The sequence below is a fragment of the Dendropsophus ebraccatus genome, chromosome 1, assembly GCF_027789765.1.
Source record: "Dendropsophus ebraccatus isolate aDenEbr1 chromosome 1, aDenEbr1.pat, whole genome shotgun sequence".
Lineage (NCBI taxonomy): Eukaryota > Metazoa > Chordata > Amphibia > Anura > Hylidae > Dendropsophus > Dendropsophus ebraccatus.
In genome coordinates, this window is record NC_091454.1 from 223,421,322 (window position 1) to 223,447,783 (window position 26,462).

Sequence of the window (26,462 nt, forward strand, 5' to 3'; positions counted from 1 at the left end):
TCGAACGAACAGTAAAATGTTTGGTTTAAGAAAATCGAGATGTTTGACTTAAACCTAACTTTTCTCGAACAGTTTGATCAACACTATTAGTTATACCCAGATAACCATGACTGGGGCTTGTAATACCGTGACAGGACGGGTAGCTCGTAACTGTAGGGCAAAAGGTGGTCAGACCAAAGTCTAAACACAACTGCAAGTAAACAATACACTACAAAGTTTATCCTCAGGTTCCGGCAGAGTACACAGCTACATTGGGTTGGGGCTCCTTTGACTCACTCCTCCTCTACTCTTCAAGCACCGTCCGCTACAACTACCTATTCTCTACTCCTTGGGTTATTTTTTCCCCTTCTGTGGGTTGCGGTACCGATAGTCTGGGTGGGTCAGTTAGATCACAGGACTACTGTGATCAGGCTGCAGGCTTTGAAATCTACACATTACTACTGTAGATGTGCTCATCTCTAGTTGTGTTAGTTGTGTGATCTGGAAAAGTGGAGGAAGAGAAGACTTCCTGTGAGCTAGAGACTGTGGAGACTGTGTACAGTCAGTAAAGCACCAAGACTGTTGACGTGATGCCCATCGGTCATCTTGGGCTCCCTGAAGGCCTCCTACACCCTGTGTCAAAAACCCAACACATTTAGAGCACTATGAAGCAATAAACATCACTATTATAATTATTACATTATTTGTAGAATATAAATAAAGCTGGTATTAATCCTCCGGACAATGGTGCGGGCTGCGGAGGAGGATCCCAGGAGGAGGAGGGTCCCAGGAGGGTCTTGTAGGTGTATAAAGTGGCTTCATCTGTGTAACTATAGATTATATGTCTTATATCAGGTAAGATGCTGCAGGGTCTACGTTCTATTCCTATACCTGGATATTACCTGGTATCAGCTGATCTATAACCTTCCATGTGAACACGGCCAGATCTGATCATAGGTCCAATGGGGCAGCTGCTGTGGGCAGGGGGGAGGCAAGTCCAGAAATGATGGCGACTTCATGCTCAAGTTATATAGAAAAAACAGTCGCACAAATCTGCCTTAAGGCAACCATACCCACTGTCGGATCTCCACCGATCCCTTTAAAGTCCAATGAAACAACAAAATTAGTGACAGTAGATAGGTGTTTGACCACCCTGTACCTGCGTATCCCAAGGTCGTAGTCCTCTTTTAAGCCAGGATACCCATGATGAAAGGAATCCACACTCTTGAACTGCTGTCCAAACACTGGTTTATTTACGGATACTTGGTACAATATTGCTCACAGGCTGAACCACACAAGGACTTCATGCTCAAGGCCATATTATGGGTAATTATAAAGCACCTATAAAAATCTATGGGCCCATATCGTATAGCGGCTTCTCACAGAAGTATAGAGAGGTGTCAGTAATTGTTCTAAAGGCCACCAGATGCTGTATTAAAGAGGTATCCTAGAACAATGTCTACAATAGAAGCAGTGCCATATGGAGGCGCTATAGGGTGCTATACAGGATGTCACATCACATTGCTAGGGGGACTGCAGTATGGTGAAATTATGGGGGCTTTGTAATATGGTGAGATTATGGGGGCTTTGTAATATGGTGAGATTATAAGTGCATTAGACTATAGTAATATTAGGGGAGCTATATAGCTTATTTACTTAAAGGGAATGTATTCACATTAGACTAAACTCTAGGATCTGCACAGTTTAGCTGCTCTGTTTAAGAATAAACACTCATACTTATAGAAGAACTGTGCAAATCTGGCACACAACACCAGGAGGGTTGAATACAGGAGAATGATCACCGACAGGGATGCTGATCAGCACCATTTTTGACTAAGATGAGAAGAAAATGGTAAATGCCAGAGGGCCCTTGAGCTAATTAACCAACCCTGGACTAGAAGAAGGTGGTTGTAGAACATAAAGCTCTTTCTTGCAGCATGAACTTGACTAGTGACTTGTGTGTAGCAGGTTCAGGTCCTGAAGAGATTTCACATCTCTTTAAATAGAGGAAAGATCTTCTTCTTTGGCCTGACCTTTGCAGACTACCAGGTAGAGCTCAGAGGTAACTTTAGGAGCTGGGAACTTGTCCTGGAATATCTCCCTATTTGCTTGTCTCTCCCTGTATACTGTTATGCAGGATACTGAGAAAACTTAAAGCTTAAGAGGTGAATGAATGGTCTGACTAGCAGGAGCTGAGACTAATTCCAGTCCTCCCCTTTCAAGGTTAACAAGAAGCTAGACTAGGGACTACTCTTCCTGGTTGATAGACATCATGTGACCAAAGCATCTTCCATACATGTGACACTGGGTGTGGTAAACACACAGCAGAAAGGTTACCACTTGCACTGATGATATCTAGCAGTGAGACAAGTAAAATAGCAGCACATACACAGAGACCATATAAAATATTAAGTTTTCCTTGGCCACATGACAACCTTATTCATGGCAGAGAAGCAGGTATGGGGACACTGCATTTGCCACTCCTATACTCACGTGTGGGTGATAATGACTGGCCATAACAATAACGGTCTTGTACATATATTGTTTTCAGCTTTTTTTTAAAAAATTTTTTTTACTTTGACTGACAGATGATAACACTCCGGGGTTTGTCGAGCTTTGTGTGCTTGGTTTCCTTTTGCAGTGGGGGAGGGCTTGTGCTGCAGCCAGGTACCTTACAGCCATAGTCAGGTCTGGTCTGAGGTTTGCATAAAGGAATAGTAGACACTTACAGTATAGTTTGAGGCTACTCTGATCTTCTTCCCATCTTCTATCCTCTAGGGAATGGACAAGAGAAATCAATCAACAATCACAGAATTTCTCCTCTTGGGATTTGGAGACCTCCATAAAGTCAAGATCTTAGTTTTCACTCTGTTCCTGATCGTCCACATCATGGCCCTGACCGCTAATGTCCTGGTGATTGTCCTGGTCGGGGTCACCAGGAGCCTCCACTCCCCCATGTACTTCTTCCTCAGCCAGTTGTCCTTGTCTGAACTCCTGTTCACCAGTAACATTGTGCCCAACATGTTATGGCTGATCCTGGTGGGAGGAGGAAGAGTATCGGTAGCCCGGTGTATAGTTCAGTTCCACTTATTGGGAGTTCCAACCATTGCTCAGTGCTTGCTGTTGGCGGCCATGTCCTTTGATCGCTATGTGGCCATCTGCAGACCATTACACTATGCCACCATGATGACCTTCACTTGTCAGCTTCAGATGGTCGCCTCTTGCTGGTTATTGGGGGTCAGTTTGATTCTATTTGTATATTTTTTTTTCAGGGAGTTAAAATTTTGTTACCTCAACACCATCAACCACTTCTACTGTGATATGGCTCCTCTTCTACGGTTGTCCTGCTCCAATACGTCTGCCGTAGAGCTGGTCGCTGCTGTGGTGTCATGTCCCCTTCTTCTGTCACCATTCATATTTATCATAGTCACCTACGTTTCTATCATTCGGACCATCCTTAAAATTCCCTCCAGCACTGGAAGACATAAAGCCTTCTCCACCTGCAGCTCCCACCTGATCATTGTGTGCATGTACTACGGGACACTGACGTCCATTTATATCTTCCCACCAAGAGATAATTCCATAGACCTGAACAAGGGTCTGTCTGTCCTCTACACACTGGTGACTCCCTTGTTCAACCCTCTTGTCTACAGCTTGAGGAACCAGGAGATCAGAGCCGCCATTTTTAAATATTTTCCATCTTTAAGGTCTTGGAAATGAAATCCTAGCACACAATCTAATGTATATGAGGTCATCTTATGCTTTTGCCATAGTAGATTGCTAGGTTTGGTCTTGAGTTGAGCCCAGGGAGAAAAAGTTTATTTCTGATAAGCGGGCGTTCACTCTACGTAATTCTTGCGGATTCCGTTGATTTAATGGAGTGTATGGCACGGGCGGAGAGTCAAGCGGGAGTGTGCGGGGGCAAGAAGCAGAGTCCCTGCAATGTGCTCTGCATGGATTTCGCAGTGTAAACGCACCCTAACCCTACATTCCGGGAGATGGTAACATAATGGATGACCATGGCTTTCAAACACTCCTAGAGATGGAAGTTGGTGGAGACAACCTTCAGGTACAGAGGAGCCTTTTGTGGTTTCCCCTCAAGTGAAATGCTGAAACCTTGTCCACCCTGGGTGACTGTGATAATGCTGCAGTAGTAACATTAAGATCCTAAAAGTTCTGTACCCCTGCCAAGCACCCAGTCACTATCTTAGATCTAAGGAGCTTGCACCGATTTCTGAGGATCACAGGCCCTGAGTGAACTGTTGAAGACCCAGGGGGCATAGACTCCACTCCATGCTGTGGCCCAACGTCAAACCGGTTTACTATCACAGCAGGTTTTCTTCCCATTACAGTAAGCTTCCTTAAGGCTGAGTTCACTTCCATGTGATCATCTCCATCTTGAACGTGCGATAAACAATCCACCTGGTTAGAAATTTAAGTGATGTAGATGGATTTCTAAAACAAAGACCCCTTATAGGGACCATCATTGTCTGTTATGGTATGGGGGCTCCGTTTCTATTCTCCATAGTAACTGGAGTTCAGCGCAAGTTCTTGAAATTCCCTCTGGCAGCTGACTACTGCCAGCATTGTGACTGATCATGCATTCCATGTTTCATCACTGCATCACACATAGATCACCATAACATCACATATACACTCACCGGCCACTTTATTAGGTACACCTGTCCAACTGCACGTTACCACTTAATTTCTAATCAGCCAATCACATGGCGGCAACTCAGTGCATTTAGGCATGTAGACATGGTCAAGACAATCTCCTGCAGTTCAAACCGAGCATCAGTATGGGGAAGAAAGGTGATTTGAGTGCCTTTGAACGTGGCATGGTTGTTGGTGCCAGAAGGGCTGGTCTGAGTATTTCAGAAACTGCTGATCTACTGGGATTTTCACGCACAACCATCTCTAGGGTTTACAGAGAATGGTCCGAAAAAGAAAAACATCCAGTGAGCGGCAGTTCTGTGGGCGGAAATGCCTTGTTGATGCCAGAGGTCAGAGGAGAATGGGCATACTGATAGAAAGGCAACAGTGACTCAAATAGCCAACCGTTACAACCAAGGTAGGCGGAAGAGCATCTCTGAACGCACAGTACGTCAAACTTTGAGGCAGGTGGGCTACAGCAGCAGAAGACCACCCGTTACTAGCATGGTGTACCTAATAAAGTGGCCTGTGAGTGTAGATCACCATTACATCACACATATATAGAAAGTGCTATTTCAACAACCCCTTCTTGGTGCATTCAGATCATCCGAGGTCCCTACACACTCCTCTCCAAAAAATACTCTGCTGACCCCAATGACATCTTGGCGGACAAAGTAGATGATAAAATAAAACTAATGTTTATTGGTAGTGCAGTCGTCTCCAGTTCTTACAATGATAAATAGTGTTATCCCTATAGTAGCACAGCTCCATGGAGGACGTCGTACTATAGAGAGTGCATAGTCACAAGCCTTCATTATACAAGAAGCTGAGATGTCCTCTCTGTATTATAGCACAGAGCAGACTGACATGTGATGGGCGTCCTCTGCGAGCCCCAGGTCCTAAAACACACACGTCCCCTCTTCATCAGCTGGGATGGCTGATGTGTAGTGTCCACCATGTATACCAAGACTAGAGATCAGGAGGAAGGGAAGAGGATACAGGGCGGGAGGTGATACTGAGTGTAGGAAGCTGTGATCTGGGTACTGGATATAGGGAGCAGTGATCTGAGTACTGGATGGAGGAAGCAGTGATCTGGGTACTGGATATAGGGAGCAGTGATCTGGGTACTGGATATAGGGAGCAGTGATCTGGGTACTGGATATAGGGAGCAGTGATCTGGGTACTGGATATAGGGAGCAGTGATCTGGGTACTGTATATAGGAGCAGTGATCTGGGTACTGGATATAGGGAGCAGTGATCTGGGTACTGAATATAGGAAGCTGTGATCTGGGTACTGGATGGAGGAAGCAGTGATCTGGGTACTGGATATAGGAAGCAGTGATCTGGGTACTGGATATAGGAAGCAGTGATCTGGGTACTGGATATAGGAAGCAGTGATCTGGGTACTGGATGGAGGAAGCAGTGATCTGGGTACTGGATATAGGAAGCAGTGATCTCTACAGAATGATACAGAACTGTGTGTGATCTCTTCTGGATGTGTATACCGAGGAGAGAGCTCTGCTAGTTACTATGTATAGAGGTTTGATCTGTTCTTGTTACTGTGTATACAGAGGAGTGATCTCATGTGGTTACTGTGTATACAGAGGAGTGATCTCATGTGGTTACTGTGTATACAGAGGAGTGATCTCATGAGGTATGTAGAGGAGTGATCTCTTCTGGTTACTGTGTATACAGAGGAGTGATCTCTTCTGGTTACTGTGTATACAGAGGAGTGATCTCTTCTGGTTACTGTGTATACAGAGGAGTGATCTCTTCTGGTTACTGTGCCTATAGGGGACTGTGTGTATACAGACCAGCGGTCTCTTCTGATCACTGAGGGGTGATCTCTTCTGGATACTGCCCACATGCAGAGTGGTGATCCCCCATATACCAGTCAGATTGGTCGGGGTTGCTGCATAGACTGTGGTGTTTTCTTGCCGGACACAGAGGGTAACACAGCGATATGAGAAATGATGCTGATCACACAATGGCCGACAGTTCTGTGGATCTTGCAGATCTTCTGTAACAATGTCTGAGATGTTAAAAAGAGTAGGGATCCTGTGCGGGTGGGTCACGTCCAGACCTCAGTAGGGATCACCCCCTCTTTGCTGCTGAGTGGTGGAAGAAGATTCTCCTCTATAAGAAAGTAGAGCGGGAACTCCACCACGTGTCCCTTCACCCGGGTCAGGAGCTCCCGGGAGAGGCTGGGGTTAGTGCTGGCCAGATTGGGGATGGCCGTGTAAGTCTGGCGGACACGATGACTCTGCACAGCGTTGGTCGGAAGGCAGCGGAACACCTTGGGGGGGAAGATGAGAAGATGGGGACATCAGTATCAGACTGTGTAGTCAGGCCATCTACATCAGTGAATGTGACAGGTGTATAGGACTTCATGTCCATGTCACAGGCCAACCATGATGGCAATCCATGGGACGGGCCAACAATGGTGTTGTGCTGTGTATGCGGCTACTAATACTGGTACCTGGTCATAAAGTGCTGTGTTATTCAGTGCTGTCTGACACCAAACTTCATTAAAGAAATTATCAGATATTGGATCCAAGACATCCAAACATGGCGGCGTCTGTGCACCCAGGATTGTACTAGAGGGACAGAGAGACAATAGTCAGACAAAAGATGAAGCATGTGATGGTGTAGAGGTATGAGGAGGAGGAGGAACATGGGATGGTGTAGAAGTATGAGGAGGAGCATGGGATGGTGTAGAAGTATGAGGAGGAGGAGGAGCGCGGGATGGTGTAGAAGTATGAGGAGGAGGAGCATGGGATGGTGTAGAAGTATGAGGAGGAGGAGGAACATGGGATGGTGTAGAAGTATGAGGAGGAGCATGGGATGGTGTAGAAGTATGAGGAGGAGGAGGAGCGCGGGATGGTGTAGAAGTATGAGGAGGAGGAGCATGGGATGGTGTAGAAGTATGAGGAGGAGGAGCATGGGATGGTGTAGAAGTATGAGGAGGAGGAGGAGCATGGGATGGTGTAGAAGTATGAGGAGGAGGAGGAGCATGGGATGGTGTAGAAGTATGAGGAGGAGGAGGAACATGGGATGGTGTAGAAGTATGAGGAGGAGGAGGAACATGGGATGGTGTAGAAGTATGAGGAGGAGGAGGAGGAGGAGGAGGAAAAGCATGGGATGGTGTAGAAGTATGAGGAGGAACATGGGATGGTGTAGAAGTATGAGGAGGAGGAGGAACATGGGATGGTGTAGAAGTATGAGAAGGAGGATCATGGGATGGTGTAGAAGTATGAGGAGGAGGAGGAGGAGCATGGGATGGTGTAGAAGTATGATGAGGAGGAGGAGCATGGGATGGTGTAGAAGTATTAGGAGGAGGAGGAGCATGGGATGGTGTAGAAGTATGATGAGGAGGAGCATGGGATGGTGTAGAAGTATGAGGAGGAGGAGGAGCATGGGATGGTGTAGAAGTATGAGGAGGAGGAGCATGGGATGGTGTAGAAGTATGAGGAGGAGGAGCATGGGATGGTGTAGAAGTATGATGAGGAGGAGCATGGGATGGTGTAGAAGTATGAGGAGGAGGAGCATGGGATGGTGTAGAAGTATGAGGAGGAGGAAGAGGAGGAGCATGGGATGGTGTAGAAGTATGAGGAGGAGGAAGAGGAGGAGCATGGGATGGTGTAGAAGGAAGAGGAGGAGCATGGGATGGTGTAGAAGTATGAGGAGGAGGAAGAGGAGGAGCATGGGATGGCGTAGAAGGAAGAAGAGGAGCATGGGATGGTGTAGAAGTATGAGGAGGAGGAGCATGGGATGGTGTAGAAGTATAAGTATGAGGAGAAGGAGGAGGAGCATGGGATGGTGTAGAAGTATAAGTATGAGGAGGAGCATGGGATGGTGTAGAAGTATGACGAGGAGGAGGAGGGGCATAGACGGTGTAGAAATATGACGAGGAGGAAGAGGGGCATAGACAGTGTAGAAGTATGAGGAGGTGCAAGGGATGGTATAAAAGTTTGAAGAGGAGGATGTGGGGAGGGTGTAGTAGCAAGAGGAGGAGGCTACTATGGTATCAGTGGATGATGTAGTAGTAGTATGAGAGGATGATGTAGTAGTAGTAGTAGTAGTAGTATGAGAAAAAGTTTGGCCATGTGATAATGTGATCTGGGGGTTCAGGATGTATAATAATTACTTGAAGCAGTCCATGCGGAGGCTGTGTGCGTATCTCCCGGCTTGGTACGGCTGCCCGTCCATCACAGACTTCTCATACTCCGTGTCTTCCACTATGACGGCCAGTTCACTGTCCCTCTTTCCCAGCATGCTCCTGTCATTGATATTAGCTGAGCCTTCACCAAGACATAGAAAAGCAGACTGTCATACACTGCAATGGAGGGATCAACATAGGAGTACATCTATCCCATCATGGATTCCTCATTTAGTAGCCTTGTCTGGGAACGTCCCTTTCTAGGTCAGATCTCCTGGACCCGGTAACAGTCACCTAATTGGTCAGACATCCGGCCTATCAGTGGCTTGTAGGTAGTGACGGTAGGTTATTGGGGGGGTTGTAGTAATCTGCTCAGTAACAGCCACTCGATTGGTCCTGCCTAATCCTGAGTTTGGCCCTTAGGGAGCTCGTCACCTCCTGGTTCTTGTGGTTCTCCTGGCTCTCTTCCCCATTATCTGTGTTCTTCCTCCCGTCAGACTGTATTGTGTGATCTGTACTCCTATGAACCCTTGTATGACCGCAGCAGATATAAGGGGGGGAAATCGGGCAGTGCCCCGGTCCACGTCGCCCCTGAGCAGCACTTACCTATGATAACCTTCCTGTCATCCACAATCAGCATTTTGCTGTGTATATAAATGAGTTCCGTCACCAGAGACCCGTCCGGCATCTCCCCGTGTGTCCTCAGGCCGCACACCGACAGGTACTGGCGCCAGGCGTCGCCCACTGCCAAGAGAGAAGCACACAGGACTAGTGATTCCCATCCAGGACAGAACCTCTCAGAGTATTATATACAGTATATAGTATAGTATAGTATAGTATATAGGATATCACGCTCCTCTTTAGCCCACACTTACTTTGTTCCTTCAGCCGAGAAATTATAGAATTCTCTCCACGGCAAATGGAGCTACGAAAGAGGAAAATTGAGTCAAAGGACAAAAACGTTAACGTGAGACCTCAGTCCAGGCCCAGTATGGAGGTTCTCAGCATGTCAGTGTGGGAGACAAGAGGGGTCTAGACTGAGGCGAGAGCAGTGGGGGCTTCTAGACTGAGGCGAGAGCTGTGGGGGCTTCTAGACTGAGGCGAGAGCAGTGGGGGCTTCTAGACTGAGGCGAGAGCAGTGGGGGCTTCTAGACTGAGGCGAGAGCAGTGGGGGCTTCTAGACTGAGGCGAGAGCAGTGGGGGCTTCTAGACTGAGGCGAGAGCAGTGGGGGCTTCTAGACTGAGGCGAGAGCAGTGGGGGCTTCTAGAATGAGGCGAGAGCAGTGGGGGCTTCTAGACTGAGGCGAGAGCAGTGGGGGCTTCTAGACTGAGGCGAGAGCAGTGGGGGCTTCTAGACTGAGGCGAGAGCAGTGGGGGCTTCTAGACTGAGGCGAGAGCAGTGGGGGCTTCTAGACTGAGGCGAGAGCAGTGGGGGCTTCTAGACTGAGGCGAGAGCAGTGGGGGCTTCTAGACTGAGGTGAGAGCAGTGGGGGCTTCTGGACTGAGGCAAGAGCAGTGAGAGCTTCTAGACTGAGGCGAGAGCAGTGGGGGCTTCTAGACTGAGGCGAGAGCAGTGGGGGCTTCTAGACTGAGGCGAGAGCAGTGAGAGCTTCTAGACTGAGGCGAGAGCAGTGAGAGCTTCTAGACTGAGGCGAGAGCAGTGAGGGCTTCTAGACTGAGGCGAGAGCAGTGGGGGCTTCTAGACTGAGGCGAGAGCAGTGGGGGCTTCTAGACTGAGGCGAGAGCAGTGGGGGCTTCTAGACTGCGCTGAAAGCAGTGGGGGCAGCTGTGGACTGAGGCAAGAGCAGTGAGAGCTTCTAGACTGAGGCGAGAGCAGTGGGGGCTTCTAGACGGCGGCGAGAGCAGTGAGGGCTTCTACACTGAGGCGAGAGCAGTGGGGGCAGCTATAAACTGAGGCGAGAGCAGTGGGGGCTTCTAGAATGAGGCGAAAGCAGCGGGATCAGTCTGGTCCTAGACTAAGGGCAGACCACCTTGGAGATCTAGACCAACATCCACCCTCTCCATCCTCCAGCACCCCCGATATATGAAGATCTGAGGATAATATAGAGAAAAAATGTGGCAATTCCACATCCACAAATGCACTGACAGAAATGATGCCCCCTGTGCAATATATAGGAAAACCTGAACACATGGCATGGAGAAAAGCTGATCCAGACTAATGTTCATGAGATCAGAAGCATCATTTCCTATGCAGGAAACCATTGTTGGTGTGAAGTGTCCCCCCTATAACACCTTCCCCCACCTCCAGTACTACAGACCACCGACAACTCTTCTGGATCAGCTGATGGCGGCGGTGTTACCTGAATGTAAAGTGCAGGATGGCCTGGATGGAGTTTCCTCCTCCCATCTCAATATTACCCTCAAAGCCGGGCAGCAGAGGAATCACAATGAAGACGCGGAATTTCTTCCCTTCCCTGTAGATCATGGAGGAAAAGAAAGCTGTGAGGGGACTAATACCAATGGGGGGGCACAATTATAAAATCTGTAAGAATTATCCAGTACTGAGATCTAATCTGAGGCCCTACAGAAGTTTCCTGCACCCCAAGTGTCAGTATCATTATCCTTTACCCCAAGTGCCAGCATCTGACTCCAGTATCTGTCAACATCTCCTCACCTGTGAGCCCAGGATATTCTCTGTACAATGGCATCTGCGATCATATTCTGGATTGTTCTTCCATCTGTAGAACTGATAAAAAATTGGTTCTAAAGAGAAAAAGGAAATTAGATTGTGATGTCACTCAGGAGCCGGCTGCTATTCACTGATCATCTGGTTCTAAACCACCAAATACATGAGCACCGCCATTAAAAACTACTTTGCGTATTCTGACAGAGGCATCCATATCTTGTACATTCGTAATTCACTTTATTTAAAAAAAAACAAATAAGAAAAAAAGTCGTTTACTGTGTGACGTTATAACATCGGCCACTAGATGTCACTATTTTGAGGTCCACTGCTTGTTGTCTGTGAATGAACGTCAATAATTAGAGCAATTTTGACAGTGACCAGGAAGTGAAGATGGAATCTTCAAAATTCCGTTCCCAGGCTGTCAATCACAGTGCAGGGAGAGAGGGACAGACATTGGAGAGACAGACAGAGAGGCATAATCTCCTGACCTAATGCAATATACTTTCTGTAAATGATCGCAACATCTGTCATTTAATTTTATTTTTTCAATATAAATAAAATTCTGGTTATATTGAAAAACAGTTTTGTATATTTTTATATGCAATTTTGTCGCAATTTATGCAATCCTTGCTAAAATTGCACCATTTTTTACCGCAAATTCACAGTAAAAAATTCAGCAATTTCACAGTGATTGTGGCATATTTTTTTTTACCGCAAATTCATGCTAAAAAAAACTTTTTTTTACAGCAAATTCACAGTAAAAAATGCAGTCCTACCGCGGTTAGTGGCTAAAATAGCGCCATGTTTTAGGGGTCAAAACGGCAGTATTTTGACAAATGCTGCAGCACAAAATAAATGTGAAGCAAAATCAAATTACTGTACAAAAACATGCAAAAAGCTATTTTTCATATTATTATTTATACTATGCAAATAAAATTCAATTATAGATGTCACAATCATGAACACAAAGTATATGGAATTAGGTCATCTAATGTGCCTCTCTGATGTCTGTCACTCTCTCCCTGCACTGTGATTGACAGCATAGGAGCAGAGCTTTGAATCTCCCTCCATCACTTCCTGGTCACCATCTAAATTGCTATAATTATTGATATTCATTCATTGACAACAGGTAGTGGAGCTCAGAACAGTGACACCTAGTGGCCAATGTTATAAGTTTGAATTTCACACAAAATAATACATGATTTTTGGCGCCTCTGTCCGAATGTGCAAAGCTGTTTTTAATGTCAGGTACTCGAAGGATAATGATGATGATGATGATGATGATGATGATGATGATGATAATAATAATGATGATGATGACGACATCTGACTCAATAACCTTTTTATATTTTTTTTTTTTCTTGGCCTGAATATATTCATAGAATGTATTAGTATCAGGGTGACACGTAAGCATCTTTTCTTCATCTTCTGGATTTTTCTTTTGCTTGGCTTTCAGAAGAACCACAGATGAGTCACCCGTCCCGGCGGTGCCAGGAATACGCGGTGGTAGCGGGCCGGGTCATGCTGCTTCATGCCCTCGTGTCTGAGCTCATAGAGGAAGTGGTTTCCCTGCACCAGACACAATGCGTCACCTCTGCACATTACACCACGGCTCAGCTACATCTCTGTTATTAATGTTGGCTCCAAAACGCGCTGGTCCATGTGTAATCCACAGAGCTGAGGAAAGCTGAATGACAACCAAGATGGCTGACGTATACCCAGCTGTATAAGGGTCCGGGGATATAGGAAATGGATGAGTGTGGACTATGGAGGACACTGGCCATACTGTACAAACACCAGACAGCACTCTTTATTATAGAAGCTGCAGAACCTCTTGGGAAGTGTCAATGACTGGCGTCACAATGCACTGGTCGTATATGATGTATATAGAAAGGGTGACCTCACCTCTATGTATATGTAGTGCTCGGCCTGGGATATACATTGCAGGTAAGCATTGAGGATGGAGCATTCATTACACCCGGCCGACCAGCGATCTACAGAGCGCAGCAACTGCAGGGAAACAAAGGAGACGGGTTAGAGGACTCACCGCCATCACCTGCTGAAAACATACCGCACACTACAATGTCTGCTATCTGCTATCCAGACACATATACTATCCAGTACAGATATATTATTAGTATGGATAATAGGTGTTACTAAGGTACATAGTCATAATGTACAAACTGTACAATACTGCACCTGCAATGAGAACACACACAGAGTACACAAACTGAACAGATACAGAGAACACACGGTACACACACTACACAGGTATACAGAACACACATTGCACACAGTCTTGCACAGATATAGAGAACACACACTGCACAGGTAAAGAGAACACACACTGTAGACACTGCACAGGTACAGAGAACACACACAGTAGACTGTCTACTGTGTGTGTTCTCTGTACCTGTACAGTCTGATTTCTGTACAGAGAACACACACGCACAGTAAACACTCAACACAATACTGCACCTGTACAGAGAACACACACACAATATATATATATATATATATATATATATATATATATATATATATATATATATATATACACACACACACACACACACATTATATATATATATATATATATATATATATATATATATATATATATATATATATAAATAATGCACAGTCTGAACCAGTACAGAAAACATACATAGTACACACACTCCACGCAATACTGCACCTGTACTGAGAACACACACAGTATTGCGCACACATACACAGTACACACACTCTCTCTCTCTCTCTCTAACCGTGCACAATACCGCACCTGTACAGAGGCGCTGTGACATCCTGGTACTGTGTAGTGATATCTATCTGCTGTGGTCTGAGATTTCGGGAGCAGATGCGGGAAGGCCGACCGCTTATACTTGCTTTTCATCGTCTATAACAGAGAATCAAAGGGTTAATACACCATATAAGCATTAGCCATAACCCCCGAGATCCCTGCGTCCTGACGCCTCTCACCTTGTTAAAGTTCCATCTCTGAATGAAGTGTCGGGAGGCGTCTCTGGCCGCTTTGCCGTGAATCACCGCCCCCACGTCTCTCCACGGCATTCGAGGATTGCTCATCCGATCAATGAAATCTGGAATTATACATAGATAAGAGGAGGAACTAGGGGTCCGGGGGTGAAAACTCAGATACTGTCCCTTTAAGGAACTTAAGAGATTGCAAATGTTTGGATTGGTCAGAGTCACCGATCGCTAGAACCAGCAGGAACCCAGTAGGCTCTCATCTATTGTAGCGACAGCAGAGTACAGACTGTGCACTTGGCTTTGTGAGAAAAGAAGGGACTAAACACCCATCTGGGAACTCGTGTCCAGTGATCTGAGCCGCCGGATCCCTACCGAGTTTCCCTTACCCTCGAATGGTTTGTCCAGTTGTACCCAGTCCTTAAGGATGAGGTTACTGTAGTCTTTGCCCATCCAGGTCTGGCAGTCCATGATGGGTTCCTCTGCGGGCGAGTCGACAGCTGATGTTCCATTCTGGTGAGAGACAGCGGGAGTCCACCTTAAAGGAGCAGAGAAGACAACCAACAAGAGGACAGACAGTGAAAGAGAAGAGAGATCAGAGAAAGGGAGGAGACCTAGAAGGGTTACATGATGTCACGGGGAGTACTGTCAGCAGGAACCATAGGGGGTTATAATAGGCAAGAGGGATGGGGAGATGTTATAGTGAGGGAGAAGGTATAAGAGGGTTATACTGAAGAGTACAGGGGTGGTTGTATGGTTATGGTGGATGAAGACGAGAGTGGAGTAATAGGAGTAACGTCATACAGTATTGTGCTAGTCCATTGACTTGGTAGAAGAGGAGTAAGAACAGTACCATACTGGGTCACGGGCTGTGATCTGGGCAGATGGCTACCTGCTGCTGTTTCTCCGTAGGTCCCACATCAGTCAGTCGGTAATCATGATCGTCCCATCTGCCATAGGCCAAGTCCAAACCGCCCAGAAAGACAACAGACTGGTCGATGGCCACCATCTTCTCATGGTGAGCCCAGAGGAAGACGATGGAAGACACGTGATCCGGGTGCCGCATCACCTATGATGGCAAGAGAGCACAGAGGCAACTATGAGACCCCGCCACTTGCCATGACCCTGTAATACCAACACAACTTTGAGGTCCTCACCTTAATATTGGGGTGCAGGAGCATGAGTGCCCTCTTGCTGTATCCACTGTTAATACCCAGAGCCAGCTCCACCTCCTTAAAGAGTATGATGCATACGCGCACTCCGGCCTCCTACGGAGAGTGAAACCATCATGAAAATCATACAGTCCCCCAAGTTTAGATGTACTCTACCCAGGGGATCAATATGGTGGCCTCTTGTAGCATTGAGGAGCATGTTCTACCTAATAGTGAATTCTAGATCGGGAACTTCAGGCTTTTAGACTTGACCTGACTTCACTAAAGTCACTTGGGGTTATGCAGAATTTTTTATTTCTAAAGCTCAGCAAAAATCCTTTTTTCAAGGGCAGACCCGCTTCTTAGAGGGGCGTAAGCCCGGGAAATATTTGGCGAATATAGTTAAAAACCAAGACCCGAGGAAGTGTGTAACCTCACTGACTGATAGACAAGGGCTCCTCACACACGAACCTGACAAGATTAGAAATATAGTATTACATCATTTTCAGGAGGTATATAAGTCTGCTGGTAATATTGATGTGGGGAGGGTGAATGCACTGTTAGATGGCCTAGATATGCCCAAAATGAATCCTGAACAAAAAGTTATTCTGAATAGGCCAATAACGATGGAAGATCTGGTTCGCTCTCTTAATAGCCTTCAAGGTCAATCTACGCCTGGTACAGATGGGCTCCCATTTGAAATATACAAAGAGTTTCAGGATGTACTCCTCCCTAAATTGCTAGAGACTTTCAGGGACTCGTGTCTGGAAGAAGTTCTCCCCCGCTCTATGCGGCAGGCCTGTATAGTCCTTGTAGGGAAGAAAAATAAAGATCTAACAAAAATTGACTCATACCGGCCCATCTCCCTATTGAATACGGACTGTAAAATTCTGGCGAAAGTACTCGCCCAAAGACTTGCAGAGGTGGCGCCAGAGGTGATTGGGGAGGAGCAGACGGGCTTTGTCCAGGGTAGGTTCATTCAGGATAATATTTCCAGAGTATTTGCAAACTTACAGTTGGATGAGGATGTCCCCCGCTCCATCCTGTCGCTTGATGCCACAAAGGCGTTTGACAGGGTGGAGTGGGGGTTCCTCTGGAGTGTACTGGGAAAGATGGAATTAGGTGCTAATTTTATTTCTTGGGTGAAGTTGTTGTATTCCCTTCCTCTGGTTAAGGTGCTGGTTAACAACGAGACCTCTGATTGGTTTTCCAGTTCAAGGTGCACGAGACAGGGCTGCCCCCTCTCCCCCCTGTTATTTGTTTTTTATATTGAACCTCTTGCAACTCTAATCAGGTCTTCCCCACAAGTGTTGGGGTTTGGGCTGCAAGGACAAGAAGAAAAAATTCTACTATATGCGGACGACATTTTGCTGTTCGTAAGGGGAGGGGCCAGTCAGTAAAGTTATGGATCTTGTAGATAGTTTTGGAGTGGTGTCAGGACTACAGGTAAATTGGAGCTAATCGGCTTTGCTCCCTCTCAAACCAGATATCTCGTTGGGTGGAGTGAAAATCCTGGTTGTTCAGTTGGGGGGGGGGGGGGTCACTGGAGTATTTGGGTGTCCGTATCTCAAGTAAGGTCAATGACTTTGTGGAATTGAATTTAACCCCATTACGTAAGAAGATTCAGATTAAGATCATTTTTTGATCACGCTTGGCTATTCCGATGGCCCATAGGATGGCTTTGATAAAAATAATTATTCTGCCTCAGGTGTTGTATCTATTATATGCAGCTCCTATTTGGATCTCTAAGAAGTGGTTTGAGAAGCTGGTGGTAGCTCTGAGCCTTTTTATCTGGAGTGGCAATAAGCCGAGACTCAGATATAGAAATTGGACTCCTCCATTGGAAGAAGGTGGGTGTGGATTACCAGATTTCTTTATATATTATTTAGCCATAGGAGCACAAGATTTGCACAAGGGTGAGAATTCCCCGGTTCTAAAATTCATTATGGAGCACAGTAACTGGAGATATGATAATGTTATGGCTGGGGTAGATGCAGGGTTCGGAGGAACAAAAATTTTATCACACGTTAATAAATATTGTAATATTTGGAAGCACTTGAAGAAGATTTGTAACTGCACAGGTAATTTTGATTTTTCATCACTATGGGGTAATGTTATATATAATAGACTATATAGTTAAAACACTTGGAATATCTGTGGAGGATGATGATACATTCCTGATATTGATGGGGACATACGCCAATGACTCTGTAGATGGCAGAATAATAAACAAACTCACTGCGCTAGCCAAAGTAATCATCTCTCGGTATTGGATGGGAACTGCCCTGCCCCCATTTGAGGAGTGGCTATTTTTAGTAGACCGGGTCCATAAATATGATGTTTCTGTTTTATTTTTTTATGTCTTTTCTATTTTTTATTGGTAGAATGTTGCAAATGTATGTAAAAACAAAAATATTAATTCTTGTGGTTATTTTTAAAAGGCTGTAATTGTGGGGAAAATAAAGTATTTAAATATAAAGGTGAAAAAAAAAAAGTCACTTGGGGTCAGGGAATCCACCAAGGATACAATTTGCTTGCAGTGTATGATCTCCCAGGAATAATTCTTCAAAGGTTTTTTATAATCTTAGTACTAAGCACAGACGTCCTTGAAGCACTTCAGATATATGGGCTCCTGAAGGGGCAGCAAGGTTTGCAGTTGCCCCTTAAAGCATTAGTAGACATCAAGGAGCCTTAACTTATCTCTATGGGCCCAAACTGATGTCCCATACTGGATACACAAAAGAAACCTATTAGATTGGTCTTTTGGGCCTAAAGCGCCTTCATGCTACTTCTAGATCCTCCACCATGGTGGATCACAATCTATGACCACAGCACCACCACCACCACCACCATAATCCTGTATTACCATAGATGCATTGTTGCTGACTTATAATAGTTATTGGTGGCTTAAAGGGATGAAACCTTCGATACTGACCGCCTTATGTTTTAGGATAATGTCCAGTCTAAAGTGATCATCCACTGCCGGCCGCTTCAGGTGGATTTCCGGGCTGAGCCTACACACACGAGATAAAGATATATAACTTGTAGGTATACATTTATCTATGTACCCATGATGCCCTTAATGAAGAGAATCTGCTCCCCCATAGACATCTACTGTCTAATAAACTCTGCTGGAACCACGTTATCTCAGACATTAAGATGTTCTAGATTACCTCACTATGTTCTGGAACACCCTGTCTGGGATCTAGGGCACTCTGCTTACTTCTAGACCATCTCACTGCAGTAAAAAGAGACTTTTTTCACCTACTAAACTAAATAGAGTCCATCGATAATGGTCAAATACATATCTAGGTATTTGCAAACATCTGGAGATCAGACCTGAGCTCTGAGCTTGTTCAGAATACCACATTCTAGAGCAGATGCCCAGATATTTTAGGTAGTCCTGATATTGTAGACAGTTCTACTGTGTACACTTGATGCAGTTGTCTTCCCACTATAGTCTACACATCCTATAGATATACCAGGGAAGTTATCCCACCCCTCCAGCTTACCACCAGTCAGTGATGAAGATTTCCTCTCGAGCTTGCAGCAGGGCGTCCGCAACAGCCGCAAAATAACTGGCGCCATTGACAAACCTAGAGAGAACAAAGGATACATAAACCAATGGATGATGACCAGACAATGGTGGTCACATATAAACCAATGGATGATGACCAGACAATGGTGGCCACACATACAAGGATGGGGAAGAAGAGAACAAGGAACATATAAACCAATGGACGATGACCAGACAAGGGTGGCCACACATACGCAGAGGAGAAAGAGGAGAACAGAGGATACATAAACCAATGGATGATGACCAGACAATGGTGGTCACACATGCACGGAGGACAGAGAAGACAACAGAGAATATATAAACCAATGGGCGATGACCAGACAGTGGTGGTCACACATACACGGAGGACAGAGAAGACAACAGAGAATACATAAACCAATGGACGATGATCAGATAATGGTGGTCACAGATACACGGAGTAGAGAGAAGAGAACAGAGGATACATAAACCAATGGACGATGACCAGACAATGGTGGTCATACATAAACCAATGGCCGAAGACCAGACGATGCTGATCACACATACATGGAGGAGTGATAAACTAGAGGACTATCCTCACCATTTCACTTGGGTCTTATGTCTCGCTGGAGCGTGAGCGTCAAACCGGTGCAGACTCAGATAGTCCTTCCCGTGCTCCTCAGCGATCTGGGTGATCTGCTGCTTCCACCAGCGAGCCTGACGGTATCCACTGAACTTCAGGATCAGCGTCCTGTATGGTTTACAAGGTAAAAAAGCAAGACAAAGTTTTACATCACTGGTCACTAAAGCCTCCTCTTACAATAGCAAAACTGATTCCTTGGGCTTCCGTATCAGAGTGTTACATACAGCTCCGTGTCAGGCTGCAGCATGAAAGCTCTGTATCTTTTCCTGTAAATGCTGCAGGCCTTACCGGACATGAGACATGGCTGTCTAACCTACAAGACTAAGACCAGCCATACACATCCAATAGCAGCGGGCTACTTACTGGTGCAGCCAACAGCTCCTAATCATGTATGATCGGCAGGGCTGCATGTGCATGTATTCTGTATGGAGGGGAGGGGGGGAGCCTCTGTCAGACTCCCCAATCCTCACCAGACTCCTACTGTCCACGTCTGCTGAATTAATAAGGATTAAATCTATGGATGAAAGATGTTATACCGCATTGAGTCTGTAGGTGTCACTGTAAGCCATGCAGTTACAGCAAGCACATGCTGCAGGACCTTTTTGTGTTAACGTGTATGTGACACCTGCTTCAGATGAGGCCTGTCAGGTCAACCCTAGGTCAACCAGCTACAGTAACTGTATAAATTATCTGGCCTATCAGAGCCCAGATTCTGTGTCTCCTCATCTTTCTGTCCAATCCCATGTCAAGTTCTCCAATGGAAGCCCTGTCCCTGCAAGATAAAAAGGATTGAGAGCTCCTTGTCAGGGGGTTCAGTTCATTGAGTCAGTGGTCTTAGTCTCTTCATTTGTGTCCCTGGTTTTTGCCAGTGGTGTCTAGTTGTATCTAGAGTGTCTTACACAGGGCCTGGCCCTCTGGCCAGTACCTGATTCTGAGCTGCTGTGCTTTAGTCATGCTACTGTTCTAGTTCCAGTGTTCTTGAGGGACCAGCTGTGGTGTGACTACCACCTGAGGGAACCAGAATGTCCACACTGAGGGGGTCACCTTCAGGTCAAGTCTTCTAAGTCCACAATGCTTCAGTCTCAAGTCAGTGGTTGGAGAAGTGCCTTTCGCCTACGTACCCGCTGCATTACACTGTATATCAGCCAGCGGCCTGCACTCCTGGATGTGCCAGTCGACAGCTTGACAGATTTCATCGTAACTGAACCAAGGTTGTCAGGACACCTTTTCAGCAGAGTACCATGCATATTGGAGAGCGCCCCTCTAGGTAGTCGGCCTCTGTAGTCAAGTCTACCTCTAAGTCACACAGCTAAAAGACTAGTTAAACCCTAAATCTAAACTATCTTAAAAACTCAGTATACCTAAAGGGAAACTCCAACAGGCCAATTCTCCAGCTAAAAGAAAAAGCACCTTGTGAACAGTGACTTTGTACTTTCTCCTGTACTTTTACTTTAAGAGACTCAAGTTCTTGGTTCTGCAACTATCCCTGAATCCATAAGTTACAAACAACATTGGGGGGGGGGATGACTAGGAACACTAATGCGTGTGTGGAGAGCCGTCTACCACACAGGCCCCCATGACAAGTGCGGCAGCCATACCGCATCATCATCATGCATCCCTAGGTCTTGACACTGGCAGAGGCTTATCTCCCAAAGCACAGTCAAGCTGTTACAATCCAGCATGTCTAATTCTTCTCTGCCTTGTCTGAAGTTTGCCATATAAATCAGATGGATGTCCGGGCCTGACTTTCGTCTAGTGTGTTTGGTGGAGGACGTGTCCGTGAATATTAGTGAGCCACCAGGTGACCTAGGACAACGCTATAAGAATACAAGATGGCCGCCAGTTACGTATGAAGAGCAGCTCTGGAGCTCAAAATGCAAGAGGAACGGGATTTCAAGAGCAATGGAAAGCTTATGGCTGATGGTGAAATGCAGCCGCAGCCGCCGGTACCGGGGAGAGGATCTCCACATCTAGTATATCCGAGGTCGACTTGTCTGGTCTGGAAAAACTTGTCCAGCTTTCTAAGTGTTCAGATTCCCCGGAGAAGTCTGGTGCGACACAGAAAGCTGAACAGCTATATGTAAAAACGAATAGACGGCCGATTCCAGATTCCCACTTCTCTAGTGATTTTCACAGGAAAAAAAAATTGTTCAGTTTCAGAGGGGAAAATAGGGGTAATGGTTCCTATTAATGGCCACGTTATCAGCTGGAAGAGGGAGGTCTCTGTATACAGGGTCACATGACAGAGATTTTGGAGGTCACTTGATTTTCCAGAATAGTAAAAACAGATTTTGGAAGGAAGCCGCTCCCCCCCCTTCCCCCAGTGCTGAGGGTCCTGGCAGAGAGAGAGCTGGGAAGGGCCGAAACACAAAGAAGAAAACATCCAAAACTCCAAGAAGGAGGCTCAGCAGCGGTATATACAGAGCTGTGATAATAACACAGCATATTATAGGTCTCCACTATAAGCATTATACTATAGCAAGGCTGGTCAGTGACTGGACCCATATACGAGCTGACAACCCCCCCCAAATAGTTGTCTGAACTGACCCCGTATACCAGCCCCCCCTTACCTCAGATAGTTCTCTATACTGACCCCGTATACCAGCCCCCCTTACCTCAGAGATAGTTCTCTATACTGACCCCGTATACCAGCCCCCCTTACCTCAGAGATAGTTCTCTATACTGACCCCGTATACCAGCCCCCCTTACCTCAGATAGTTCTCTATACTGACCCCGTATACCAGCCCCCCTTACCTCAGAGATAGTTCTCTATACTGACCCCGTATACCAGCCCCCCTTACCTCAGATAGTTCTCTATACTGACCCCGTATACCAGCCCCCCTTACCTCAGATAGTTCTCTATACTGACCCCATATACCAGCCCCCCTTACCTCAGATAGTTCTCTATACTGACCCCGTATACCAGCCCCCCCTTACCTCAGATAGTTCTCTATACTGACCCCGTATACCAGCCCCCCTTACCTCAGATAGTTCTCTATACTGACCCCGTATACCAGCCCCCCCTTACCTCAGATAGTTCTCTATACTGACCCCGTATACCAGCCCCCCTTACCTCAGAGATAGTTCTCTATACTGACCCCGTATACCAGCCCCCCTTACCTCAGAGAGTTCTCTATACTGACCCCATATACCAGCCCCCCTTACCTCAGATAGTTCTCTATACTGACCCCGTATACCAGCCACCCTTACCTCAGAGAGTTCTCTATACTGACCCCATATACCAGCCCCCCTTACCTCAGATAGTTCTCTATACTGACCCCATATACCAGCCCCCCTTACCTCAGAGAGTTCTCTATACTGACCCCATATACCAGCCCCCCTTACCTCAGATAGTTCTCTATACTGACCCCGTATACCAGCCCCCCTTACCTAAGAGAGTTCTCTATACTGACCCCGTATACCAGCCCCCCTTACCTCAGAGAGTTCTCTATGCTGACCCCGTATTTAGTCTCTGTGGTTTTCTTGCCGACATCAGTCTTGAATTGAGGATCGAAGAGCAGAACAAAGGAGACCTCTCCGGAGTCCGGCTTTATGTAAAGAAGGAAGGAGTCTTTAACCACAACCCACCTGAGGAAGACATGGAGGACATGGACCGCTCAACAACACACATCATCAGAAGATTATAGGAACACTAGCAATAATATATTATATATATATATATATATAGTAATATAAAAGCATAGTAATACTATCCAGTAGAAGAAGAGCATAATATACTATATACAATATATATGAAGAGTATAATATACAATATATAAAGACTGCCCATGTACTCCTGTATGACGTGGACATGGAAGAAACTTACCAGGTAGATAGAAGGAAGAACAGAAGAATGGTGGAGAGAAGGAAGAGAATACACAATGTAAGGATCATGAGGAGAGTGTAAGGAGAACGATGGAGAAAGATGTTATAATAAGGAAAACATAGTCACATACAGTACAGAGATGTCTGTGGAACAGAAGTCACCTCCACCAGATGGAATCCCAACCAGGCCTCCATACAGACTGATCCTGATCTGATCCTACACACGAGCCTCAGGGCCTGGGTTATGACATCATACATTGTGTCCACCACGATCTTCTCTAGAACATGTGATGGTCAGGGAATGGCAATGACCAGTGAAGGTTTGGGTTTATAACACAGGATTGGGATGTGACTGGTTACCAACCAACCTATGGAGGGCCAAGGTTATCATCCAACCTATGGAGGGCCATGGTTATCAACCAATCTATGGAGGGTCATGGTTATCATCCAACCTATGGAGGGTCATGGTTATCATCCAACCTATGGAGGGTCAAAGTTATCAACCAACCTATGGAGGGTCAAAGTTATCAACCAACCTATGGAGGGCCAAAGTTATCAACCAACCTATGGAGGGTCAAGGTTATCATCCAACCTATGGAGGGCCAAAGTTATCAACCAACCTATGAGGGGCATGGTTATCAACCAACCTATGGAGGGCCATAGTTATCAAACAACCTATGAGGGCCAAGGTTATCAACCAACCTATGGAGGGCCATGGTTATCAACCAACCTATGGAGGGTCAAAGTTATCAACCAACCTATGGAGGGCCAAGGTTATCAACAAACTATAAAGGGCCAAGGTTATCATCCAACCTATGGGGGGCATGGTTATCAACCAACCTATGGAGGGTCAAAGTTATCAACCAACCTATGGAGGGCCATGGTTATCAACCAACCTATGAGGGCCATGGTTAACAACCAACCTATGAGGGCCATGGTTAACAACCAACCTATGAGGGCCAAGATTACAGGATCTGTAACATGGCCCAATGTTTTTACCTTTTTGACCAGCGATAACAGATCTGGTGATGGCCGAAGCAATTGAGACCTTGAATTCGATGGCCGCCGGATCTCTTTAGAATAAAACCTTCTCTGAAAGAGAGTATAGAATATGTGAGATGATCAGAAAAAAATTATGATGGACAACATCACAGTGACACCTATGGGACCCCAGCCACGTTAGGGCGTTGTGCACCAAAAGCGCAGATGCTGAATACTCACAGTCCTTTGGTCCCCAGATCTGTAATGAAGGAGAGCCGGCTGACCTCCAGAAACTCCATCTGTAAGAGAAGGTGTGATGTCAGAATATAACCCTGAAGACCTGAGCCTGGAGACCAGACCTTCAGCATGACGGTACTACCACTATAATAGGGTGACCCCTTAGCCCGTTCTGTGCACAGAGACATCTGCGTAGGCCAGGTTCATGAGTGGAGACCCCTATCTACGGCTAGAGGACCCCTACTAACATAGTTTAAGCGACATCAATGTGACTACAGACAAGATGGCAGACATTCCCTTTACACGTTAAGCGGTGGGGTTGGCCATGCTGTGCCCGGTTCCGGCCATTGCTTACCATAGCGTGATAGTTTCGGTAGAAGGCCTTGGCCAGCAGCACATTGAGGTATTCTGCAAGGTACTTCTGCAAGACAAAGAATGAGATACAGAAATGTAATACATCGTACCCAAACTCAGCCCCAGCACAGTCCACCACTGTATCTAAGCCCACCATGTGTGATACTGTCTGTTAAACTTGTATATTTAAGCCTATGTGCAACCGTGTATGTTGAGATGGTGTATCTAAATCCATCATGAATAACATGGTCTGTGTAAGCCTATAATATCTGATAAGGACAGGTGTATCTAAGCCTATTACGTGTAACGCTGCCTGGTGTATCTAAGCCTATCATGTGCAACACTGTATGTGAAGGTGGTGTATCTATATCCATCATGTGTGATACTGTTTAGTGCACACCTGTTTACTCGCTGTCCGTCGCGAGGACTCTCCGGAGGCGTGAGGCAGGGAAGGCATTTCTTCTGAGGTGGTTTCAGCTCGGGATCGTGTTATGGCAAATCTGTGGTTGGGAAGACTGATTAGAACGTCCAATAACTTGACCAATTGGGGTCAGAGGTCAAAGATCACAAATGGCAAGAAATGGGCTAGGCTGCTATGGTATTCAAAGCCATTAGGGTACAGCTAGGGTACAGAAGACATCCAAGCTCCTTGAGAACCACCACAAGACCCTACCAGCCCCACCCCGCCCGCGAGGGGCCTACCAGCCCCTCCCCACCCGCGAGGGGCCTCCCAGCCCCACCCCGCCCGTGAGGGGCCTAACGGACACACCCCGCCTGCGAGGGGCCTAACGGACACACCCCGCCCGCAAGGGGCCTACCAGCCCCACCCTGCACGCGAGGGGCCTACCAGCCCCACCCCGCCCGCAAGGGGCCTACCAGCCCCACCCTGCACGCGAGGGGCCTACCAGCCCCACCCTGCCCGCGAGGGACCTACCAGCCCCACCCCGCCCGCGAGGGGCCAACCAGCCACACTCTGCCTACAAGGTGGTAAGAATGACCCTATGCCTAGGAGTGACCCCATGATTGACCCTCAGGTTCAAGTCTGCCCCCCTCCACAGGACATCATAGAATGGCCCTTCTTACCGGGACAGAGGGTTGAGGGGCAGGAGGGAGACAAAGATTTTGTGTCTTAGAAGATCTCGGTGAAGCTCCTGGAAATGCTTGAACTTCTTCTTGATGGTCCATTGGAAGGGACCATGTGTGAGGTTAAAGGAGTATAAGGTGCTGGTCCGGACCTGTAATACAGAGGAGGGGGACCCATCACACCAGAACCGATATCACCTATATACTGGGCTCTATCACCCTGC

At 46.4% G+C, this 26,462-nt stretch overlaps 2 protein-coding genes across 5 annotated transcripts in view; one reads left to right on the forward strand and one right to left on the reverse strand.

Annotated features, from left to right (window-relative positions):
• Window positions 1-1,185: 1,185 nt before the first annotated feature.
• LOC138785225 (olfactory receptor 6F1-like) lies at window positions 1,186-3,699 on the forward strand. The gene is made up of 2 exons (XM_069960920.1): window positions 1,186-1,305; window positions 2,758-3,699. The coding sequence occupies exons 1-2, from the start codon at window positions 1,186-1,188 to the stop codon at window positions 3,697-3,699; spliced, it is 1,062 nt and encodes a 353-aa protein (XP_069817021.1).
• A 1,615-nt stretch (window positions 3,700-5,314) lies between these two features.
• Window positions 5,315-26,462, reverse strand: part of PLD2 (phospholipase D2) — a 69,656-nt gene continuing 48,508 nt past the window's right edge. For all 4 annotated transcript variants that reach the window (XM_069949390.1, XM_069949419.1, XM_069949400.1 and 1 more), the window contains exons 4-25: window positions 26,239-26,390; window positions 25,556-25,655; window positions 25,157-25,222; window positions 24,805-24,863; window positions 24,583-24,675; window positions 23,194-23,346; window positions 19,717-19,866; window positions 19,093-19,176; window positions 18,516-18,594; window positions 15,587-15,697; window positions 15,322-15,498; window positions 14,819-14,942; window positions 14,424-14,542; window positions 14,227-14,340; window positions 13,347-13,451; window positions 11,430-11,518; window positions 11,116-11,229; window positions 9,670-9,719; window positions 9,401-9,538; window positions 8,783-8,936; window positions 7,115-7,232; window positions 5,315-6,931 (exon numbers count right to left, since the gene is read on the reverse strand). In XM_069949390.1, coding sequence (XP_069805491.1) covers window positions 6,707-6,931; window positions 7,115-7,232; window positions 8,783-8,936; window positions 9,401-9,538; window positions 9,670-9,719; window positions 11,116-11,229; window positions 11,430-11,518; window positions 13,347-13,451; window positions 14,227-14,340; window positions 14,424-14,542; window positions 14,819-14,942; window positions 15,322-15,498; window positions 15,587-15,697; window positions 18,516-18,594; window positions 19,093-19,176; window positions 19,717-19,866; window positions 23,194-23,346; window positions 24,583-24,675; window positions 24,805-24,863; window positions 25,157-25,222; window positions 25,556-25,655; window positions 26,239-26,390 — 2,574 coding nt within the window. In that variant the 3' untranslated portion in view covers window positions 5,315-6,706. The remainder of the gene's footprint in view (window positions 6,932-7,114; window positions 7,233-8,782; window positions 8,937-9,400; window positions 9,539-9,669; window positions 9,720-11,115; window positions 11,230-11,429; window positions 11,519-13,346; window positions 13,452-14,226; window positions 14,341-14,423; window positions 14,543-14,818; window positions 14,943-15,321; window positions 15,499-15,586; window positions 15,698-18,515; window positions 18,595-19,092; window positions 19,177-19,716; window positions 19,867-23,193; window positions 23,347-24,582; window positions 24,676-24,804; window positions 24,864-25,156; window positions 25,223-25,555; window positions 25,656-26,238; window positions 26,391-26,462) is intronic.

Excerpts from the sequence above, each read along its gene's own strand:
- LOC138785225 (XM_069960920.1), top strand. The coding sequence starts at position 1,186 with ATGAAAGGAATCCACACTCTTGAACTGCTGTCCAAACACTGGTTTATT. Across the intron at positions 1,306-2,757 it reads TGCTCAAGGCCATATTATGG|GGAATGGACAAGAGAAATCA; the intron begins GTAATTATAAAG and ends TCTATCCTCTAG.